This window comes from Gossypium raimondii, chromosome 4 (genome assembly GCF_025698545.1).
Source record: "Gossypium raimondii isolate GPD5lz chromosome 4, ASM2569854v1, whole genome shotgun sequence".
Lineage (NCBI taxonomy): Eukaryota > Viridiplantae > Streptophyta > Magnoliopsida > Malvales > Malvaceae > Gossypium > Gossypium raimondii.
Window position 1 is genome coordinate 30,684,484 of NC_068568.1, and position 25,426 is coordinate 30,709,909.

General features: G+C 33.6%; 1 protein-coding gene across 1 annotated transcript; it reads left to right on the forward strand.

The window, feature by feature from the left end:
- Positions 1-10,527: 10,527 nt before the first annotated feature.
- LOC105779005 (uncharacterized) lies at positions 10,528-13,862 on the forward strand. Its single transcript, XM_012602756.1, has 4 exons — positions 10,528-10,992; positions 12,903-13,162; positions 13,307-13,359; positions 13,585-13,862. The coding sequence occupies exons 1-4, from the start codon at positions 10,528-10,530 to the stop codon at positions 13,860-13,862; spliced, it is 1,056 nt and encodes a 351-aa protein (XP_012458210.1).
- Positions 13,863-25,426: the final 11,564 nt, after the last annotated feature.

The window sequence follows — 25,426 nt, forward strand, 5'->3', positions numbered from 1 at the left end:
GGGTACGGGTGGGGGTGGAGGTTATTGAGCCATTGGGTTCCTTCTCACGAACTTTGTAAACCATTCGGACATTATCTGGAAGAAGGCTTATTTGGTCTCTCCTCTCCGACCCTCAGACCTGGACCTACTGCCACTAGAAGCTGCCCCATGAGCGGAGGCTTGTGCGTTACTTTCTACTTCATTGGAATAGAATCGGTTGGATGACATCTTATCCATATGAAAGCATAGCTCAATTTGAGTCAGGATTTATCACACTATCGCAGGTTATATAATGACATGTATTTCTACACTTCATACATACTACGTTCAGTTCAAGAATCGACTAAATCGTAGCTCTGATACCACTAAATGCAATACCTCTAACCTGTATTTGTCACCAGATTAGGGTTACAAAACATTACTAAATAATCAAAAACATTTAAACTTATCTTTGTTCAATAACATAAGCAATTCATAAGTCAATCATATATAAGCATACTATCCCTAAATCGAGCCATCGAGATCCCTAAAAATACCTTATGATTCGAGACTAATATGAAATCATTTGAAAAGTTGAATGAAAAGTCACAAAAATTTGGAAACAGGGGTCACACGGCAATGTGGCCAAGCTGTGTTGCTCAGCGGTTGAGACACACGCTCGTGTCTCAGGCGGTGTAACCTTCGAACTAGGGGCACATGGTCGTTTCCCAACTCGTGTACTACCCCGTCTAACTCTCTGAGTAGGGTCACATGACTATGTCACACGCACGTGTGCCAAGCCGTGTAACTCTCTGAGTAAGGTCACACGGCGGTGTGCCAGGCCATGTGCTAGGCCGTGTAACTCATAGACTTGCAACCTAAGGAAATCATCAGGTGACACACGATCGTGTAGACTCAAATTTGCTTAAAATAAAACCATTTCCAATACCACTTCATGCAAAAACATTTAGGTCTTTTGTGCACTTTTCAAGGCACCAAATCCCTATCAAAATATACATATAATTACCATTTCAAGAATCCTAATTCAACTAACCAATGTCATTCAAAGGCACCTCAAATGCATTTATCACCATTTACCAAAATATATCAATTTTACCAAATTTTAAACATGCAAATTCTATTTCAATACTTTCCAAAACATGCCACAACTTGATCATAATCATACCAATTCAAGACATACCATATAAGCAATTCAAAACATGCATCATAAGATAGCCAAAATGACACAATCTAACAAGGCATCAAATGGTAGCAACAAAGTTAACTTACACAAGTTATACATGCCAATTCACCAACTAATCATTCAACAACATGCCATTACAATTCACCCTATACATGCCATTATAACCTTGGCAAAAACATTCAAAAACTATTGATACTATGATGGCTAGTGTAATAGATCTCCGACAAGCTTCCAAACTGATCGAGCTTTTGAGAATCTATGAAACATAGGAAAGAAACTACGTAAGCAATTAAGGCTTAGTAAGCTCGTAGAAAAAAAACATAGCTTACCACTTCAATTACATCACATAAAGTATAAGCCTAATATAACGAATAGCACAAGCTTGGCACAAGCCTATACATCACCATCAATACACAAGTTAGCACACTTGCACATAACTCAAATGAATCAACCATAATATAAGTCATTTTCCATATGAAATACATCAATTAGTTCATGCATTCTTTCCATAAGATCTTCCATGATTCCATTTGAATACTTACCTTTTCAATCCCTTTTCTTGCTCGTTGAATCATCTAGAATTCCATCGGATACTCGGGAAAGCTGACACAAAGTGTGCCTTTACATATAACCGTAACCTTTCCTTTACATCATTAGTCACACGAGCTATGAAATAGGCCTGCTCACACGACCTGTGTGTTGGATTCTAAGCTACACGATGCTACTCACACGAGTTGTGGAGTATTTGCAACAAATGTAGGACCATATCCAGTGGTAGGACATTCAGGACTAGCACCCAAAACATTAAATCCCTAGTGACATGTCATTTGTATCCTACGAATTCCTATGGTTCAACCGGGACTCAATATCTATCAGTTCATCATAATATTGATAGGTTTATACGTCGACCATTTACATTATAAATAACATAATAACATTTAATTTAAATGCATAAACACGATAATCATTCATACGAACTTACCTTGATGATTAGGGGCATAGAAATTAAGTTGAACTAATTTGAAGCTTTTACTTTGCCTCAATCTAGGTCCGTATGTGGTTTATCTTAATCTAAACAAATAATTATATTCAATTTAAGTCCTTCAAATAACCTCAAACATTCAATTCAATCAATAACTCATAGTTATGCAAAATTACCGATTTACCCCTAATAGTTTAACTTTTTCATAATTTAGTCATTGCTTATAACTTAAAATCTAACATTTTAATCTAAGTCCATGTTAACCAAACATAAAAGGGACCTTGAAACAAATCATATTTACCATCATTTCACAATAAAACCCTAGAATTTATACCTTTAACAATTTAGTCTCTAATTCAAAAATTCGACAAAAATTACGTAACAAAACTTGTTTATTTTTTTAAGTAGGATTCATAATATACTGTTTAACATCAAAAACCATTCAAGAAAATTAATGATATAACCCTCAACCTCTAACAGTTTTATAAATTGTTCTTCGGGCTAGCTAGATTAAGCAAAAACGGACTCGAAAACATAAAAATAATTAAAAACAAGACTTGAATACACTTACATGCAAAGAAATAGCTTGACCAAACTTGTCTTCCCCTTTTATGGTGAATTTCAACTATAGATGAAGGAAATAAGAAAGATGATAGCCTTTTCATCTTTTAATTCTTTAACATTTTCAATTAATTATCAAATTACTTAATTAACTTTAAAACTAACAAACTTTCATTAAAACCATGCCATGCATATCCACTAATTCATTGAATGGTTTAATTACCATTCAAGTCCCTTGGTTTAAAAATTCATAGCTATTGGCCCTTTTAACTAATAGAACTTAACTTTTAAACTTTTTACGATTTAGTCCTTTTCACTTAATTAACTATTTAAACATCAAAATTTCTAAACAAAATTTTGGTATGATCCCGTAAACATTAAAATAATAATAAAATAATAATTTATTCATCGATTTGTGGTTTTGAAAGCACTATTTTGATTTTATAGAAAATGTGTTATAGATAAAATATTGGGATAATTTTGTAATAAGATATTGCAAGGATTTAATTATATAAATGTATTTATTTAAGCGATGGAATGGTATTAATTGAATGAAAATTTTATTTAGATCAAGAAACAAACTGATCGAACGTGTATTGTGGAAAAACTAAAGTAATGGAGTAGTTATCGACCTCACTTTTACGATTGTTTTGTTAAGGTAAGTTCGTAGTCTTTAAACTCGAACTCTATTTATTTAATTTAAATAATTTAATTATTACTTCGATATCTTAATTATATTTATATATATGCAAATGGTTGAATTATGAAATGCAAAATTTTGGATTATGTAATTACGTCTTTATTTATCGGTTTTACTCGACTAGTGCTAGGCACAAATCATTGTCGATTTATACGACTAGTACTGGGAAAACATTTGATATCGTCGTTTTATCCAACTAGCGATGGGTGCAAAACATTGTGGGTTTATCCGACTAGTGCAGTGCATACCTATTGTTGGGGTATTCGACTAGCACTGGCCGCAAAATTTTGTTACAGGTTATCCGTTAGGCACCGGGTGCCAACAACAAATTGATTCATATCGATAATGTATAATTGATTTATCAAAAAAAAGTTGGTAAATGAACCTTATCATGGAAGTTGTATAGAATGCTCATGTTGAACTTTATGGTGGATTAAGTGGAAATAAACATTACATGATATGGATTATGAAATTATGTTTATTAAATGTAATTTTAGTTCTTTGAGTTAAGGAATTTATTCAATGTTTGATCATTCCTTTGTGTGCAGGTTAGGTACATATTTTTGTTTGACGACTCGGCATCCAAAGACAACCCCGAACTCAATGTTGGTGATGTTTTCTTTTTGTGTCTTAGCATGTACTTTGGATGATAATGATTTGAGTTATAATGTTTTAGTTTATATATGAATCTAGTAAAGGTTATTTGTAAGGGATGTTGTCATGTAGAATTTTGGAATGATGTTGATCTTAAAGTAAATGCATATATATAAGTATTTTGTGATGTATATGTAAATGTCACCTATAATGGTGACTCTAGTAAAATGGTAACTTGAGGTGAGTATATATAAATTTGGTCATTTTGGTTGATGTTTGAATGCAAATGGTTAGTTAAGATAATTTATCTTCTTAGTTTGGCTATTTAATTGAATGGTCTTTGATTGAGGTTCCTTTGAATGACATATTTTTTAGGCTTAGGATGGTTAAAATTACGGTATGAAATTGATTATTTGAATGTGATTTTGAACCTAGGATTCATTTAGATATGGTATGTCTTGTGGTTGAAGGATTGGGGTATGAAATTACTTATTTTAGGGGTTAATTATGCTACACAGGGCCTGGGACACGGGCTGTCACACGACCATGTGTCACACACGGCCTATCTACATGGTTTGTGTCTTATTTATTTTCAGTGTAGGTTGGTCCACACGGGCACAGAGAGTTACACGGCCTGGCGACATGGCCGTGTGACCTTGAGCTACATGGGCATAGTAAGTTACACAGTCTATGTACACGGCCATGTTATGAGCCACACGGTTTGGGCTCTATCACACAACCTAGCCACACAACTGTTTGACCCCTGTTTCAAAATTTTTCAATTTTCTTTAAAACTTCTTAATTGATTTCAATTTGGTCCCTGAATGTTCCAAACTTATAATTGTGATCTCGTATGCTTGAATTAGGGTTCTTAACTATGTTTTTGTCATGACTATATATTGGTTTGATTGTTGTGAACAAATTGATTGATTGTTTTTAAGTTCAAAAATTGTTACGATTTGATTGGTAATGTCTTATAACCCCAATCTAGTGAAAAATATAGGTTTAGGGTGCTACGTTTGAAGTATAAAATATGGTTGCCAAATGGAAGAACACGTTGTGACATCATGAAGTGCCGGCTCTCCTCATCACGATGTCAATGTCACATTTTCCTAGGGTTTACATTGCATCATCCCGACGGGACCTACCTGCTCGCAACGACGTCGGGTCTATTTTGGCCCTTCTTCAGTTGTTTATTGGTTGTTGTCTTAAGTGCCTTCAAAATTTTCTATAAATGTGAGGCACACCCCACAACTTATATGATGTTTTGAATGATATATGGTGTATTTTGAGGTCTAAGAATATTTGAGAATGATTAGAGTAAGAATTGGTGTCTTTTGAATTGTAATCTTGAATTTGGCTTCCCTATGCATTTGTTTCATGCACGGTAGTCTTGTATCGGCAACTACCCTTGCACACATAAGTAAATTTGTTTTGTTCCAAAAAAGCTTTAAACGACTTTCAACAACTCCACTTCATGGTGGAAACTGGGAAATGGTCTGAAAGGCCTTAATTGAGCTCAAATAGGTCTAAATGATTAGTAGAATGATGAATTTGGTTTTTGAATGCATCACTCCTTGGCCAAGTCTAAAATCGGGCTCAAGTAAGGGGTGTTTGTAATAACCCCCTTTATTTGGCTGGTTAATTGATGTCTCGAGGTTATTACTAAATTAACGAACAATGTCGAATATAAGTAAAACTTGATTACATTACGTTGACCATGCTACGAATAGTAATTTTTACAAATCACTAGTAACTAATAGCAATAGAAAAAAATTTTAAAATATTAGGTTTCTCAATGAGATTTCAAATTTTTGAGTTCTAATCAAACATATATGTATGTTCGATTGTGGAATTTTAAAAATAGATACAATGATGATCGAATGAATTACTACTGTTCCTTTTCAAGAGTTTGTAATCTTAAACTAAAAAGGATTAAGTACATTTTATTCAAAAGAAAACTAAAAAAGTCAAATGTTTGTGTTGACCCAGTATATACATATTACAAGAAAAAATATACTACAAAATGAAGGCTGACAAAATAGTCCCGAAGTCTGGCTCATCTATTGAAGTTCTGAGAACAAATGAAAACCTGAAACAAAAAATAGAAAGGGAATAAATAATTTTGATTTCATAGGAATTATAGTACTTAATAAGTACATTATCACTTTACCAACTACTTCAAAACTAAACAAGTTAAAACAGAATACAGCAGGGTGATAAACCAACTATGAACAAACCTGAATTAGATACAACATACATATTCGTATACAATTCTAATTCCCGTACTCATCCATCGATCCTCTGCAAAGCCATAATTTATTTATCAAATTTCAGTTTTGATTCTCGTACTCATCCACCGAACCTCCACAAAGCCATAATTTATTTATCAAATTTCAATTTTGATTTTTGTGATTATACACGGAACCTCCGCAAAGCCATAATTTATTCATTGATTTCAATTTTGATTACCGTACTCATCCACTGAACTTTCACAAAGCCATAATTTATTTATCGATTTTCAATTTTGATTCCCGTACTCATCCACCGAACCTCCGCAAATCCATAATTTATTTATATGTAACATACATTTTCTTCTCCTACATATTCATTTCTTCGCATTACAAAACATTTCAATACCAACATTCATACAAACTTAAATGTATATACATGTCTTTCATGCATGTTTGCTCATCCCATTTTCGATAAAACGTCATAGAAAATTTAAGCAGAACATTAAATCGATAATGTATGAAATTATTTTGGACATAATCATCTTTAGTCAAACATTTAAACACCTTTCATACAACATCAAAATTGACATAACATAATAATGCCAATTTTTGTTTTAGACAACAGGATAATAAGTTTTAGACAACATCAGTACTTCATTGAGTAAATTCTACAAATTTGACAAAACATAAATATGTCCAACTTTGGACAACGTTGTAACGCCAAAAGGGACAAGCTTGTAAACTCATCTAAATGGCAAGAGAAGTCCAGCTTGGACTGTCACACCCAGAACTATTAAATGATAAGCACAATAGTAATTACGGGTATCAAAGTATAAAACCTCCTATTTTTTAGGGTCCTAGTGTAATTACTTGGTTCCTACTAACTGATTTAACAAATGGTTATATTTCCATTATTAGTCTCATTACTTTTGTAACAGCCTGTTTTCAATGAAATAAAAACAGTCCTAGTGTAATTACTTGGTTCCTACTAACTGATTTAACAAATGGTTATATTTCCATTATTAGTCTCATTACTTTTGTAACAGCCTGTTTTCAATGAAATAAAAACAGTGGTTTTGGGACCACAAATTTGACATCAAAAATTTATTTTATTATTATTTTATTGTCTCCAGCATGATAGTGGTACCTTATAAAAAATTCGTTAAGAAATTTTATCATTAGCATGCTTAATTTGGTAAAAATGACTAAATCGCATAAAGTGCAAAAGTTGAGTTCTAATAGCTAAAGGTATTTAATAGCTATAGAACATTAAAGTATGAGTCCTTATGCTGTAAATAGGCCATTAAAATTAGTAGTGGACAAATTTAGACATCATTAATGAGATTAAGTAAGGCTATTTAAGTAATTTAATAATTAAATAAACAAAATAAGTAAAATAAAACCAAATTACCTTGTCCATCTTCTTCTAGCTGAATTTCTAAGAAATAAAATCACCATTTTTTTGCATCCAAGCATTCAGCCAACACTTGCTAGTGCATGTAAGTGATTTTTGGTCTCGTTTTTAATGATTTCTATGTTTTTGAAGTTGTTGTAGTTTCATCTAGCTAGCCCGGGGACTAATTTGCAAAACTATTAAAAGTTTAAGGTTTTACCATGAATTAATGTTAGTTTTTTTTATTGTTTCATGGATTAAATTGAATTTTTATTCTAGTTTAACAACTTTTGTAAAGGAAATTATAATAAATTTGTCAATTTGGGATTAAATTAAAAAACAAAAAATTATTCATGGTAAAATTGTGAAATAAATGAAATGTAGGGCTTGTTAGGGGCCTAAATAATATTCGACTATAGTGGGCTGGTATCAAATTGTATGAATTTCATTTTATAAGCTTAGGGACTAAATTGTAATAAATTAAAAATTATAGGGGCAAAAGTGTAATTTTCCCAAAACATGATTTTTTATTTAATTTAATAGAATGAAGTTTTAATGAGTTAAACCTGATTATCTAGATCAAGAAAAGCAACGTACGAATTTAGATCCGGGAAAAGAAAAAGTGTTGGACTAACTGATTGTATTTCTTCGTTTGTGTTCGAGGTAAGTTCGTACATTTGAATAGGATTGAATTATGTTTGATTTAAATGCTTTTATGTTCTATTATGGTATTACGACTCTATCAAAATATCCAACAAAGTTTCAGCAATTGTTGGATCCCGTTTGAACCTTAGGAATATATAGGATACAAATGACATGTCATTAGGGGTTACTGTGTTTTAGGTGTTAGTCCTGTATGTCCTATCAATGGTTGAGTTTCCAGCATGTGTCACAGTTACTTGACAGCTTGTGTGAGCAGCACCGTGTAGCTAGGTTTTGACTGACAGCTTGTGTGAGCAGACCCATTTATAGCTCGAGAGAGCATTTATATGAGATATGAGATAGTAGTGGTTTCGACCACATGTTTGCACATTCTGTGCGAGATTCTCGTGTATCTGATATTATTCTAGTGGCTCAACGGGTATGCAAAAGGGAAGGATCGACAAATACTTCGATAAGTAATGCTATGAAAGTATGAAAAAGGTATGAGTTGATAATGCTTTAAATATGCTTAGCCATATGCATTAAAGTATGAATGCTTATAAATTGTGTACATAAAATCTATTATGTTTTGCAATGAGCTGCTAAGCTATGTGGTTATCTAACTTGAAAGGTTTTTCTTGCTTAGGCTAATGCCAAGTTATGTTGGATGGTCTTAAATTCTTTTTATTCTTATATACTGATATGGTAAGCTTTGTTTATGAATTACGAACTTACTAAGCATTACATGCTTACTTCGTGTTTTTTTTTGTGGTTTTAGTTAATCAAAAGTTCATTTGGGTTGGAAGCTTGTCGAAGATCCAGCACACTATCCATCGTCTATATCGGTAGATTTTGTTGATTTTGAGTCATGGTTATAATGGCATGTATAGGTGTCTTGTTTGATGAATTTAACCATTATGTGTGGCTTGTATATATGACATTTTGGTTGATGATATAGTTGATATAATATCATGTACATATATGGCCTTTAAAGTGGTTGTCATTTTGGCATCTAAGTACATAGTGATGGTAGTTCAATGGATGAACATTAAGGTATGCTATGAGATGTTGTTTTGCTATGATATAGATCGTGCCTTGAAGTGTTAATGGTTAGTTTTGGTAGCCTTGAATGTATATTGGCATTTGATATAGTTATTAAGATTAATGGTATATGTGGAAATAGTCATAATGGTATTTTTTGTACATGTATTTGGTATATGAACATTATGGAAAATGTGGCATTGAAGTGTTTAATTGGTTGATTGTATCATGAATGAATTTGGTAGGTGTTTAGTCAAGTTTGATTGATGAGATTGAGGTGCCACATTGGCATATCGGTTGTATGGTTAGTTTCTATAATTGTTAAAGCTTGTGTATGCATATATTAGGTGTGTCTTGAGTGCATGATTATAGGTGAAATTGGGTTGTAAAAGTGGCTATATTTTGGGTGAGAAAAATGGCTTGGAAATGGCCTATTTTTTGTCCAATCGGCCAGAGACACGGGCATGTGTCTCAAGCATGTGTGACACACGGGAAGGCGATACGGGTTAGGGGTGTTATATTTAGTGGTAGCAGAGCTACAGTTTAGTGGATTCTCGGGCTGAACGTAGCACATGTGAGTCTAGATATGCATGTCATTATATAACTTGTGATAGTGTGATAACTCCTGACACGTTTTGAATTGTAGTTTCATATAGTAATGAATTCCAACCGAACCAACTCCGATGAAGTAAAAACCAACGCGCAAGCCTCCGTCTAGTTCTAGGCCCGTATCTGAGGGCTGGAAAGAAGAGGCTAAGTAAGCCTTCTTCCAAATGATGAACAAGTGGTTCACTGAGTTTGTTCGAATGAATTCGGCTACTCAACGACCTCTACCCCCACATATTCCCCAATTATTCCCGTTACTTCTCAAGGTTTGGAACCTTTACGTGTAAATAAGTTGCCTTTTGATAAAATTTGCAAATATAAGGTCGAAGAATTCAGAGATACAGTTGAAGGTGATACTGAGCGAGCAGAATTCTGGTTAGAGAATACAATCTAAGTTTTTGATGAGCTATGTTGTTCACGGCCGAATGTGTTAAATATGTCGTACCTCTATTGAAAGATTCAGCCTATCAATGGTGGAATACGTTGGTCTCTCTTGTGTCAAGAGAACGGGTAGACTGGGAATTTTTCCAAACTGAGTTCAGAAAGAAATATTTAAGTCAGAGGTTTCTTGATCAGAAATGCAAAGAATTTCTTTAGCTTAAACAGGGTCATATGACAATATCAGAATATGAAAGAGAATTCGTCAGGTTGAGCAAGTATGCCCGAGAATGCATTCCAACTGAAGTTGCTATGTGTAAACGGTTCGAAGATGGACTGAACAAAGACATAAAACTTCTAGTTAGGATTCTCGAGTTGAAAGAATTCATTTTTTTGGTTGACAGAGCACATCAAGCCGGGGAGCTTAGTAAAGAGAAAAGAAAAACTGATTTTGAAGTTAGAGATTCAAGAAAGAGATCAACTAGAAAATCGTATCATTCAACATCAAAAAGATTGAAAGAATACCATAATCGTTCGACTACTTCAGTGGGGTATCCTAGCAGAGATGGAGGTAAGCAACACGCGAGTTCTAAAGCTCAAGCAACATCAGTAGTGAACATTGGTAGTGTTAAAGCTAACAAGCCTCATTTTCAGCGATATGGACGAAGACATTTTGGAGAATGCCGGATGAAAGACAGAGTCTGTTTCAAATGTGGTTCGCAAGAACATTTTATTCGGGATTGGCCTGAGTTACTAGAAACACGGAAATTTACACATTTTTACATACCCTTTTTAACTTAAAATCATATAGTTTCGATAAAATTCTTGTCGAAAAAATAATTTATTTTTACAAAATAATTAAAGTGCACTTAAAATATGAACATGTTGAATTTTAGTTAATTTTATAATTAATTTTGATGAATTTTGGTTATTTTCGACAGACACTACTAGAAGCGCAAAATTGAGAAGCAATTTGAAGTATCGAGGCGAACTAAATTTCAGCCTAATACGGTCCAAAATTATATGTATTAATTCATAATATAATTAATTTTAATTTATATCCAATTTAATTTCGGTTAATAAATTATTATTAATTAATTATGAAAAAGTGGTCTAGTTGAACTGAACCGAGCAAGAAATGGACAGCCCAAAAACCGTCCCAAGAGCTGACCCAAATCAGCTTATTAGCTGATTATTTAAGTTTGCAGAGAGGCCCTTGAAGACTTGCTCAAGTTGCATTCAAACCCCTCTACAATTGGTTGCTTTATAGATTTGCCCCAAGCTTAAATTAGCAAAGTTGAAACTATCAACCTTGCCACATGTGTGGCTGGCCAAGGGAGGGCTCTTTGGCTGATAATTTTAGCTATTTTTAGCTGCCCTCCTCAGCTATAAAACCCCCCTTAGGCTGGTCATTTTAGAGACACACCTCAAGCATTCACATCTTTCCTCTCTTCCCTCCACTTTCTCTTTTCTTTTCCATTCCAAAATTTCCTTGCTCTCTTGCCGATTTCTCCTCTTGAGAAAGGGGCACTCATCAGCTATTTGGAGCAGCAATTAATTGCTCATAACAGCCTTGGTCGACGAAGACAACGGAGAAGGAAGAACGGAGCAACTAGTCAAGCCACGGAAAAACACCAGATTTGATTCTTGTTCCCTATCTCTTTAATTTTTGTTGTTATGCTGAACATATCTATGAATATTTATGTTGCTAGAATGGTTAATTTAATCAATTTATCTTGAATTTAATTCGTGTTAGGTTGATTGCATTTTGTTTGTTAAAATTATTAAAATTGTGTTTATGTTGTTATAGGCCTCGGTAAGATGCTTGATTAAGTAAAATCATGACTAAGTTATTATTGCATTACAATTGTTAGGTAACTAATGAATTAATTATTTAAACGGATTGAAATTGTAATTAATGGATAGAGTACTTAATAAGTGCATGTTTAATCATCTAAGGGAGCTGATGGTTAGATTAGCAACGGTATCTGACGATACATTTGCCTTGCATAACTTGCAAGATTATTGTGATCAAACTCTTTCAAGGTAAGGATACTTTGTTACCTCACATAGTCTTTTATGTGCTTATTAAATCGAGTTAATTGTTTGAATTGACATAGGGATATGTACAAGAGATTATTTCGATTTAATAAGTACGTATCTGCAATAACATATTTGCCTATTAAGACTTGTTTAATCGGTTGAATTGACATAGGGATATAGTCAAGAGATAAATGGATTTTGGTAGGTGAGTATGTTCATAAGTTAGCAAATTACCGAGTTGCCGTGAACTTGTTTGTAACAATATAAACATGAGTTTAATAATTCTAAGTTAAGAAATGTAATTAATCTAACACAATTATGTCATCTTGATTAAAATCATATTTTGAAATCTTGCATTTGAGATTTATTTATTTAGTTTACTTAGTTTGAAATCTTAGTTTTTAATCACCCTCTTCAAACAAAGTATTTTTTCTTTACCAAAGTGTTTTAAATAGCATTCATAAATAACTCTTTTCACAGTCCCTGTGGGTACGATAACTCGACATTTACTTGTCACTTTATTACTTGTTGCGATTGTGTACACTTGCACATTTCCGTCGTTCCAGTTACTTGAAAAAGACAAGATTCAGAATGTTCAACTGAGTAATACAGTTGCAAGAGGGAGACCGCCAAGGAACCCTAGAAATGTGGATCATAGTCTTAGTGAGACTATGGACTCTACTGTGAGGTCTGAGGCACGAGCACCAGCAAGAGCCTATGCGATCCGTGCGCATGAGGAAGCTTTTGCTCCAGATGTTATTACTGATACTTTTTCTATCTTTGACACTAAAGTTACTACTTTTATTGATCCTGGATCAACTCATTCGTATGTGTGCACGAATCTAGTGTCAATTAAGAATTTACCTATTGAGTCCACTGAATTTGTAGTTAAAGTATCGAACCCCCTAGGTCAATATGTGTTAGTTGATAAAGTTTGCAAGAACTATCCTTTAATAATTTGGGGTTATAGCTTTCTGGCCAATCTGATGCTTTTACCATTTAATGAGTTTGATGTGATTCTAGGTATGGATTGGCTGACTCTGCATGATGCTATAATGAATTGTAGACGAAAACTTATTGTACTAAAATGTCAGAATGGTGAGACACTTTAGATTGAATCAGACATTTTGAGTTAGTTGCCTATCGTTATTTCAACTAATTCAGCGTAGAAATACGTGAGAAAAGGTTGCAAAGCGTACCTTGCATATGTTCTAGATTCTAAAGTGTCTGAGTTGAAACTTGAATTAGTGCTTATAGTTTGTGAATATCCCAATGTGTTCCTAGAAGAGTTACTAGAGTTACCACCGATCAGAGAGGTCGAATTTGGGATTGAGTTAGTATTGAGAACATCACCGATATCGATAACTCCGTACAGAATGGCTCCTACAGAGTTGAAAGAGTTGAAATCTCAATTACAAGAGTTAACAGATAAAGGTTTCGCTCGACCTAGCTTCTCGTGTTTGGGTGCACCGGTTTTGTTCCTTAAGAAAAAGGATGGGTCAAGGAGAATGTGTATTGGTTACTGATAGCTCAACAAAGTTACAATTAAGAATAAGTATCCATTGCCGCGAATTGATGATTTATTTGATCAGTTGAAAAGTGCAACAGTATTTTTGAATATTGATATATGTTCTGGTTATTATCAGCTGCGGGTTAAAGATTCGGATGTGTCAACAATTTCATTCAGGACCAGGTATGGACATTATAAATTCCTTGTAATGCCGTTTGGTTTAACTAACACACTTGCAGTATTTATGGATTTGATGAACAGAATATTCAGACCATTTTCAGACAGATTCGTCGTACTTTTTATTGATGATATTCTGATTTATTCCTGAGACGAGACTAAGCATGCTAAACATTTGAGAGTTGTGCTGCAAGCCCTACGTAATAAATAACTGTTTGCCAAATTTAGCAAATGTGAGTTTTGGCTTCAGAAGTTGGTTTTCTGGGACATATAGTATTGACCGAAGGCATCAGAATTGATCCGAGTAAAATTTTAGCAGTTGTTGATTGGTAACCACTGAGGAATGTATCCGAAGTCAAAAGTTTTCTGTTATTAGCTAGTTATTACAGAAGATTCGTCAAAGGATTCTCGATGATAGCTACTCTGAAAACGTGACTATTACAGAAGGATGTGAAGTTCGAATGGTCAGAAAAATGTCAACAAAGTTTCAACTAGTTGAAGGCATTTTTTGACTGAGGCACCAGTTCTAGTTTAGCCTGAATCGAGTAAAAAGTCTGTGATTTTCAGCGATCCATCTTTTAACGGTTTAGGTTGTGTTTTGATGCAGGAAGGTAAAGTAATAGTTTATGCTTCCAGACAATTAAAATTGCATAAAAAGAATTACCCGACACATGATTTAAAGTTGGCAGCAATTGTGTTTGCGTTGAAGATTTGGTGACACCATTTATATGGCGAAAAATATTACATTTTTACTGATCATAAGATTTTGAAGTATTTAATGTCGCAAAGAGACTTGAATCTGAGACAGCGCAGATGACTCAAATTGTTGAAAGACTATGATTTGATTATTGATTATCATTCGGGTAAATCAAATGTAGTAGTTGATGCTCTGAGTAGAAAATCTATGTTTGCTTTACAAGTGTTGAATACACGATTGACATTTCCTGTTGATGGTTCGATTGTAGCTGAGTTAAAAGCTAAACCGTTGTTCTTACAATAGATTTGTGAGGCTCAAAAATACGGTGATGCGTTGATAGCTAAATAGAAATTGTGTGAGTCGGCTCCTGATTCCGATTTTAAAATTGGACCCCATGATTGCTTACTTTTTAGAGGCAGAGTTTGTGTACCGAGGGATTTAGGGTTAATTCAGAAAATTTTGCATGAAGCTCATAGTGGTAGGTTGTTCGTTCATCCATGTAGCACTAAAATGTACAGTGATTTAAAATAGATGTACTGGTGGCCAGGTATGACGCGAGAGATTTCAGATTGTATATCAAGATGTTTAGTATGTCAACAAGTTAAAGCTGAACATCAGGTACCTTCTGGTTTGTTACCGCTAGTGATGATACCGGAATGGAAATGGGAGCGAGTTACGATGGACTTTGTATCGGGTTTACCCTTGTCTCTGAGAAAGAAAGATGTCATTTGAGTTGTCATTGATCATCTAACAAAGTCTATGCATTTTGTTCCAGTACGTATAATTTTTTCTCTTAAGAGACTAGCTGAGTTATATGTTTCAGAGATTGTCAGATTGCACGGGGTGCTAGTTTCTATTATATTGGATAGAGATCCATAGTTTACATCGCGATTTTGGAGCAAGCTACAGGAAGCTCTAAGTACACAGTTGCATTTCAGTACTACATTTCATCCTTAGACAGGTGGTCAGTCTGAGAGAGTAATTCAGATACTGAAAGATATGCTTCGTTGTTGTCTACTAGAGTTTGAAGGCAACTGGGAGAAATATTTATTGTTAGTTGAGTTTGCATAGAATAAAAGTTTTTAGTCAAGTATAAACATGGCACTGTATAAAGATTTGTATGGTTGTAGATGTTGAACTCCTATACATTGGATGAAGCTTAGTGAGAAAAAGATTCACAAGGTCGATTTAATTCGAGAGACGGAAGAAAAAGTGACAGTAATCTGTGATAGTTTGAAAGTAGCTTTAAACCAACAGAAGTTGTATGCAGATTTGAAACGTAAATATATTGAATTTCAAATCGACGATAGAGTATTTCTGAATGTATCGCCCTGGAAGAAAATTCTTTGTTTTGGTCACAAAGGAAAGCTAAGCCCACGATTTATCAGGCTGTATGAGATCATAGAAAGAATTGGACCAGTAGCATATCGACTAGCTTTGCCATCAGAGTTAGAAAAGATTCATAATGTGTTTCATGTATCTATGTTACGACGGTATCGATCAGACCCTTCGCATGTTATATCAACAGCGGATATTGATATTCAGCCTGATATGTCGTACAGCGAGGAACCGATCAGATGGCACATGAGGTTAAAGAATTAAGAAACAAAAACATAGCTTTAGTAATGGTTCTTTGGCAATGTCACGGGATTGAAGAAGCCACTTGGGAACCCGAGGAAGCTATGAGAAAGCAATATCCTAATTTATTTTCTGGTAAGATTTTAGGGACGGAAATTTCTTAGGAGGGGAGAGTTATAACAACCTGTTTTTAGTGAAATCAGAATAGTGGTTTCGGGACCACAAATCTGACATCGAAACATTTATTTTATTATTATTTATTGTCTACAGCATTATAGTAGTGCTTAATTTGGTAAAAAGGACTAAATCGTGTAAAGTGCAAAATTTGAGTTCTAATAGCTAAAGGTATTTAATAGCTATAGAACATTAAAGTATGAGTCATTATGTTGTAAATAGATCATTAAAATTATTAATGGACAAGTTTAGACATCATTAATGGGATTAAGTAAGGTTATATAAGTAATTTAATACTTAAATAAACAAAATAAGTAAAATAAAACCAAATTACCTTGTCCAGCTTCTTCTAGCCAAAATTCTAAGGAAGAAAATCACCATTTTTAAGCATCCAAGCATTCAGGCAACACTTGCTAGTGCATGTAAGTGATTTTTGGTTTCGTTTTTAATGATTTCTATGTTTTTGGAGTTGTTGTAGTTCAATTTAACTAGCTCGGGGACTAATTTGTAAAACTGTTAAAATTATAGGGTTTTTCCATGAATTTATGTTAGTTTTTTCGTTTTTTGATGGATGAAAATGAATGTTTGATGCTAGTTGAACAACTTTTGTAAAGGAAATTATAATGAATTTGTCAATTTGGGATTAAATTGAAAAATAGAAAATTATTAACAGTAAAATTATGAAATAAATTAAATGTAGGGCTTGGTATGGGCCTAAGTAATATTTGGCTATAGTGGGTTGGTATCAAATTGCATGAATTTCATTTTATAAGCTTAGGGACTAAATTGTAATGAATTCAAAATTATACAGGCAAAAGTGTAATTTTTCCAAAACATATTAGTGTTGGATTTAATTGAATATAATGAAGTTTGAATGAGTTAAATTTGATTATATAGATCAAGAAAAGCAACATACATATTTAGATCGGGGAAAAGAAAAGTGTCGAACTAACTGATCGTATTTCTTCGTTCGTGTTCGAGGTAAGTTTGTACATTTGAGTGGACTTGAATTATGTTTGATTTAAATTCTTTTATGTTATATTATGGTATTATGACTCTACGAAAATATCCAACGAAGTTTCGACAATTTTCAGATCTCGTTTGAACCTTAGGAATATATAGGATACAAATGACATGTTATTAGGGGTTACCGTGTTTTAGGTGCTGGTCCTGTACGTCCTACCGGTGGCTGAGTTTTTTTACATGTATTGCTGTTACTTGACAACTTGTGTGAGCAGCACCGTGTAGCTACGTCTTAACTGACAGCTCGTGTGAGCAGATCCATTTATGGCTTGAGAGAGAGCACTTTTATGAGATATGAGATAGTAGTGGTTTCGACCACATGTTGGCACATTGTGTACGAGATTCCAGCGTATCCGATATTATTCTAGTGGTTCAACGGATATGCAAAAGGGAAGGATCGACAAATATTTCGATAAGTAATGCTATGAAATTATGAAAAAGTTATGAGTTAATGATGCTTTAAATATGCTTAGCCATATGCATGAAAGTATGAATGCTTATAAATTGTGTACATAAAAGCTATTATGTTTTGCAATGAGTTGCTAAGCTATGTGGTAATCTAACTTGAAAGGTTCTTGTTGCTTAGGCTAATGCCAAGTTATATTGGATGGTCTCAAATTGTTTTTATGCTTTTATATTAAAATGGTAAGTTTTGTTTATGAATTACTAACTTACTAAGCATTACATGCTTACTTCATGTTATTTCTTTTGTGTTTGTAGTTAATCGGAAGCTTGTTTGGGTTGGAAGCTTGTCAGAGATCCATCACACTATCCATCGGCTATATCGGTAGATTTTGTTGATTTTGAGTCATGGTTATAATGGCATGTATAGGTGTCTTGTTTGATGAATTTAACCATTATGTGTAGCTTGTATATATGACATTTTGGTTGATGATATCATGTACATTATGGCTTTTAAAGTGATTGTCATTTTTGCACCTAAGTACATAGTGAGTGTAGTTGAATGGATGAACATTAAGGTATGCTATGAGATTTTGTTTTGGTATTTTATAGACAGTGCCTTGAAGTGTTAATGGTTAGTTTTGGTAGCCTTGAATGTATATTGGCATTTGATATAGTTATTAAGATTAATGGTATATGTGGAAATGGTCATAATGGTATTTGTTGTGTATGTATTTGGTATACGAACATTATGGCAAATGTGGCATTGAAGTGTTTAATTGGTTGATTGTATCATGAATGAATTTGGTAGGTCTTTAGTCAAATTTGATTGATGAGATTGAGGTGCCATATTGGCATATTAGTTGAATGATTAGTTTCTATAATTGTTAACGCTTGTGTATGCATATATTAGGAGTGTCTTGAGTGCATGATTATCGGTGAAATTGGGTTGTAAAAGTGGCTAGATTTTGGGTGAAAAAAATGGCTTGGAAATGGCCTATTTTTCGTCCATTAGGCCAAAGACACGGGTATGTTTCTTATCCGTGTGTGACACACGGCCACACGACATGACAATGTGTCCCCTGTATCTTTCAAAGGGTTGCAAGTCACGCCGTTACATGGCCTAGCACATGTCCCAACACGGGTATTTTGCTTGGCAATGTGACCCAAGTCAGTGAGTTTTACGGGCACGGACACGGACTAGGACACAACCATGTGGCCCTATTTCGAATGCCCACATGGCCTAAAACACGGACGTATCTCTTGACCATGTGTGTCACACAACCTGGCCACACAGCCGTATGAGTCACATGGCTTGGCCCACGACTGTCTGACCACTACAGTTTGAAAAATTTTAACTTTTTTCGAAAAATTTCATATGTTTCCAGTTTAGTCCCAATTCATTTCTAATGTCTTTTTAGGGCCTCGAGGGCTCGTAAAAGAGACCGTATGTATCATTTTGGTTGATATTACTATGACTTATGTTGTGGTTGGTTTGTAATGGTAAAATGTTCTTTATATGATGTTATACTTTGGTAATACTCCGTAGCCCTGATCCGATGACAGATACGGGCTAGAGGTGTTACAACTTTAGAACCAAGTATTTTCTTAGTGGGAAACATTATGATGAGGGACATTAGAGTTTTTGATGATAATTTGGTTTTGATGTATAAGTGTTGGAGGGTTATATAAGAGATGAACACCATTCTCCTAGGAAAACTCTCATTTTTGTATTCATTTTCTTTCTTTTATATCCTTCTTTGGTTTGTTTGGTAGGAGAGAAATTATGGAGTGGTCTGCATATGGGGAGAAACTAGTAAATTAGCTTATGAAATCGAGAAATTCAGTAAACTAGTAATCTTTCTAACTCTTCTATATCTTTTAATCGAAGATAAGGGAAGAAAAAAATAGAGGATTTCAGTTTAATTCATTGAATTTGTAGTGTGACGGTTAAAGTTATAGTAATCTTTAAATTTACCCTATATGCGAATAAATCGTAGTTTTCTTACATAAGTATGCCTTCTTTTTTGTTTCTGATATGGTTGTTAGGCTTATTTAACCGATAAAGAGGAGGCTCAAGCAATGAAGAAAGTTTAAGCAGATATAATCAGAATTAGCTTTCAAGTATATTCCTGGTGAGTTTTTGAACTTAAATCCTCAATGGTTGTTTTACTCAAACCATGGGCTCCAATGTCGAGGAAGGAATGAGGCGATCGGAGTCAAAAGGGTGTACAAATAAATAAAAATGGGGATCTTGTCTTTACCTTATTTTACTTTTTAGGATATTTTAAGTTTTTAGTTTTAAGCTCTCTTAGGATATTTCTATTTCTCGCATAATAAATCAAGAGGTTGAAATCATTAATAAAATTGAACAATTTACAAAATAAGAAGTGTAGCAATAAATATGTACATGTCTATGATTGGATCTATCTAGGAAGAGCTTGGTATTTAAGCAATCAAACTTGACCCACCTTCTTTTTCTAGGATCCTACCTGGTGTACAGTATCTATTCACTTCTATATTTTCATTTTCTCTATTGTTTTTAACAATGGGGACATTGTTCATCTTAAGTAAGGGGACCAAAAATTGAATTTTTTTTCAAGATACATTTTTCTTATAATTATGATAAGTTATATTTTCCTCAAAATTAGAATTTTTGTTAATTATGTGAAACTTTAGTATAAATAAAGTTCTATTATCTCAATGATTGCTATGTTAGATGAATTATGACATAAATGTTACTCTTAATAAAGTTTGTAAATTGTACCAAAAAAATTTTTAATTCCTTGGGAGAGTTAGGCATGCATGAAAATTTAAGTCTCTAGAATTGACTCAGTAATTTCTTGAGGCGAAATCCTAGGAATCATGGAATTTTTAAATTGACTTAGGCAAACTTTTGTTTGGGCTGTTTGAGCCTTTCAATCCAAACTTAACGACTATTTATTTCTTGAAACCCAACTTTGAGACTATATGGCCTGATTTTATTTGAACCATTGCAATACTAAGCCATCACTTCTCTTATAATTATCTCTAAATTGTCCCAAACACTAGCTCAGTCTATCCAAAATATTCTCTGAAAATAAGTATGGGGAGTTGAAATGAAGTATCAAATGCTAAAAAAAATGTAGTACATATAATAATATGCTCGGAAAAAAAAGAAAAGAAAGAAAAAAATGAGCATATGCACTCAAAAGAAATAGATGTACAAAGAGCATGTGTGAAATCAATTGCAAAATGAGTTGCTGAATTTAAAGGTATTTATTCTGAAGTTTTGATACAAGTTGAGTCTTTGGTTTTTAGCCTAAATTTATCTATCTTTTACCTACCCTTAGCCTAGCCACGTTATAACCCATTTAAAAGACCTTTTGATTCAGATTTCTGTGCTGCCTACATTAGTGGAGAGAAATTGCTACGTTCGACATATGAAGGTATAAATTAAACTTAGTGATTGCAGTTTAGTCTTAAATGAGGGAATAAAAATTAATTGGCAGGAATTTAGAATATCTTTATTGAGAAAGCATTTATTCTATTCCTGCTATCATAATAATAATTGAGATTAATTTGGATAATACATATACTTGAGTTGCATAATCTCAAAATTCTTGTTCTTGAGCATAATTATACTAAACTCATAATTATGGGAGGGATGTTTTCTGAAGAAGTGTTTCAAAGGTGATTTCGAGAAATTCTTTTACAATTTGTGCATTACTTGGGAAGAACAATGAATTAAGTTTAGGACTGTGGAAACACAAAAATATATAGACTTTTTCAACACCTTTTGAGCCCTAATTCGTGCAGTTTCGTAGTATTTTTCGTCGAAATTCATACTTTAATTATAAAATAATTAATTTAAACTTAAATTATTAACATATTGAATTTTAATTATTTTTATAATAAATTTACAAAAATTTGGTTTCTTTTCGACAATTTTGCACAAAGGGTAAAAATTGGTTCCGTAGACACCTCGAGAGGCTTGAACCGTTAGAGCAATATTGTGCATCAAGTGATCGAGAGCAAGGTTAATAATATTTTCCAACCATGTACAGTTCAAAAATATGTATTAAAAATATTTTGTAACTAATTTTGATCCAAAATTAATTGGGTTAAAAATTAATTATAAGCTTGAAAATGAAAATAGGCCCAATTGTGCTAAGTAAAGAAAGACTGATCCACTTAGCAAATGGGGTAGCCCAAACCGTCCATAGAGATGACCCAATCAGCTGATTTTAGCTGATTTCCACACTTGCAAAACAACTCTTGAAGTTTCCTTAAAATCCTATTCAAACCCCTCCACTTTTCGTGCCTTAAAACTTTTGCCCCTAGCTTAAAATAACAAGTTTGAGCCATTCAAACTTGCACCATATGTGGCTGGCAAAAGGAAGAGGAGTGGCTGCTATTTATTTGTTATTTTTAGCAGTCATTTCCACTTATAAATACCCCTCTTTCCTTCCTCATTCAACACACCTTCATTTCCCACAGATCTCTCTCTTTCACTTGTTTTTCTCTCTTCCATTCCCTTTCTTATTTTCACATTTCCCTTGTCAATATCCCTCTTGAAAAAGATCATTCTTCCACCTTAGAATAGCATCATTCAATTGTTCATAGAGGCCTTGATTCAACAGAACAAGCAGAGAAGAAGAGGAGCACACTAGTTTGGCTTCAGAAAAAACCTGGATTTGCTTCCTGGTTCCCTTTTCTTTAATTTTCTTGTTTATGTTGTGATCATGAACATGAATAATTGTTTTATTTTTATTATTGGTCTAATTAAAATGGCTTAAATTAATTCATGTTAGATTGATTGTATTTTGTCCACTTGAATTATTAAAATCATGTTTGTGTTGTTATAGGCCTTGGTAAGTTATTCAATTAAATAAAATCATACTTATGTTATACATGCATTATAAAATGTGAGGTAACAAATGAATTAATTATTAAATGTATTAAAATTGTAATTAATTGACACAATATTTAATTGGTGCATGTTTAATCTTCTAGTGAAGGTTAAATTAGCTACTATATTAACGATACATTAACCTTGCATAACTTGCAAGGTTAAATATATTTTTACCTCACTTAATCTTTTATGTGCTTATGAAGATTGATTAATTATTTGAATTGGCATTGAAAAATGTTCAAGAGATTAGTTAATTTAATAAGTATGTATGAGTAGTAGTTAGCAAATTACTAGGTTGTTGTGAAAATATTCGTAACACCATGAACATGGGTTTAGTAATTCTAAGTTAAGGAATGTAATTGATCTAACACAATTATGTCATATTGATTAAAAACCATCCTTTTGAAATCGTTCATTGAAAGAAAACAATAATGATAGAGAGAGTGTCATGGATTGAAGTATCAGGCATTCCATTACAGTATTAGAACTACACATCATTCAAAAGAGTAGCAGGATTATGAAGAGAGATAGTTTCTCTTGGTGAGAACTCGACAAAGGTGAATAGTTTTGACAAAATAACGATGCTGGTATCAATCAACCAATAGGAACAGATTGATGAGTTAATATTTTTAGAGCCAGGAGAGGTGAGTTTTCCGATTAGACTTAAGGAAATAGAATCATTCGAAGATTTTAGTAGGGATTGTAGAGCGAAAGAAAAAGATAGATTGTAACCATTATAGAAGAAGGATAATATGATTATTTTTGAGTCAGGATAGGTGACGAGAATTGGGCCGAAGAAGGCTTCTGAGGAGAGACAAAGACAGGATGACAAAGACAGGTTGGAGGGTTTGTAGTGTTGAGGGTCAGAGGGAATTTGAGGGTTAGGCAGTATAGATCAAGTACAATTTTATGTTGTTGTCGATTTTCTATTTCATTATTTTGTTGTATCTCTATGGTGTGTTTTGGAATAAGGATTATTTTGTGGATTATTAGGGGTATGGCCTCAAATGTAAAGATATCATATGTTAGAAGAGTTATATGCAAGGCAAAGGAGAATATTGTTTTATGTAGGAAACTAAGTTTAAACTCAGTCATTGTCGAAATTATTAGGAAATCATGGTTTGATGATAATTTTGATTATAGATTTTTGGCAGTTAATAGGGGTTCTGGAGGTGGGATTTTGATTTGAGATAGAGGTAGTTTTAAAGTGTCTAAAGACATCATTTTTTGAAAGGTTCGTAGTGTTGGAAGGTAATCATTTTGTTGGTTGATATGGAATGATAAATCGATGATTTTTTTGGGAGGACATTTGGTGTGGTAATTTTCCTTTGAAAGTAGAGGTCGTCACCCATTTGTTTCATCTTGCCAAAAGGGAAAATGAGGTGGTTGAAGCAGTGTCTCGAAATAATGGATTAAGTGAAGCTCAATGGGATAAAAATTTTCTACTGCTGGAACGGGAGGAAAGTACTCTTAGTGGTTTAAAGTCATAGGTGGTGAGTACAGTCCTAGTGCCTAAGGTGGAGTATCGTTTAATTTGGATTTATGATAGCGATGGGTAGTTTTCGGTGAAGATATTATCTTTGTTACGGATAAATGATGGGTTGGAATACAATGGTTTCTCATTCGACAGAATATGGAAGCTGAAGGTCCCACCAAGAGTTTGGAATTTCTTATGGTACTGGCCATTGATCGTATTCCAACTAAGGAGTTTCTCAAAAGCCAGGGTGTGTGGTTGGATTAGAATAAAAGTGGATGTTCTTGATGTTTTAGAGAGATGGAATGTGTTGATCATCTTTTAATTGCAAATCTTTGAATGGATTTTGGTTCAAGATTTTCATCTGGTGGGGTTTTTAGTGGAAAACAATTGATTGCTTTGCTGAACTATACTCACCATGCTTAGTGTGAATTTGAAAGGTTTTCATAAAATTTTATGGATGTTATCAGTTTTGACGATTTGTTGGTTAGTGTGGCTGGCACAAAATGATATTATGTTTGATAGAACTTCAATGACAATTGATATGTTGATGTTTAATCCCAAAATGATATCTCTGATGTGGGCAAGGGCAGTGTATGATAAAAATTCAATTTTTAGAGGCTTCATGGTGGTTTGGCTGTGTGAAATGCATGTCTTCGAGTAATAAAGTCAATGAGGATGTTATTCATTGGGTTCCATCTACCCACAGGTGTTCGAAGTTTTTCGTGGCATGTGTGGCTAAGAAGACAAAGTTGGTGTAGTGGGTGTTGTGAGACGAGAAAGGAGTGGCCTATTCATTATTTTCTGGGCCGTTTGTTGTAGTTGGGACTGAAATAGCAGAGGAATTCTAAAACTTGGTTGTTTTGGAATATTTTTATAGGTATTGATCATTTTATTATCTAGCTGGCTCGAGTTCACTTCGCACTTGTTTACTGGCAAAGTGATGGATATTTCAAGTTATTTGGGAGTTTTGTAATATCTTTATTTAATAAATAGGTTGGCACTATCCAACGTTTTTCTATTATTAATATATTTCTATCAACTGAGCAAAAAAACCTTATGCAGAGAGAAAAGAAATGAGTATCAAGTAAGGATCAAGTTGTTAAACACTATTCGTAACCTTGATGATAGAACATTGACCCCAACACCTAACAAAATTCC

What these genes read in the sequence shown, in the direction of transcription:
- LOC105779005 (XM_012602756.1), top strand. Translation starts at nt 10,528, where the DNA reads ATGACAATATCAGAATATGAAAGAGAATTCGTCAGGTTGAGCAAGTAT. An exon ending in AATGCCGGATGAAAGACAGA is followed by an intron (nt 10,993 to 12,902) that starts GTCTGTTTCAAA and finishes CCGTCGTTCCAG; the next exon opens with TTACTTGAAAAAGACAAGAT. An exon ending in TGAGTTTGATGTGATTCTAG is followed by an intron (nt 13,360 to 13,584) that starts GTATGGATTGGC and finishes AACTTGAATTAG; the next exon opens with TGCTTATAGTTTGTGAATAT.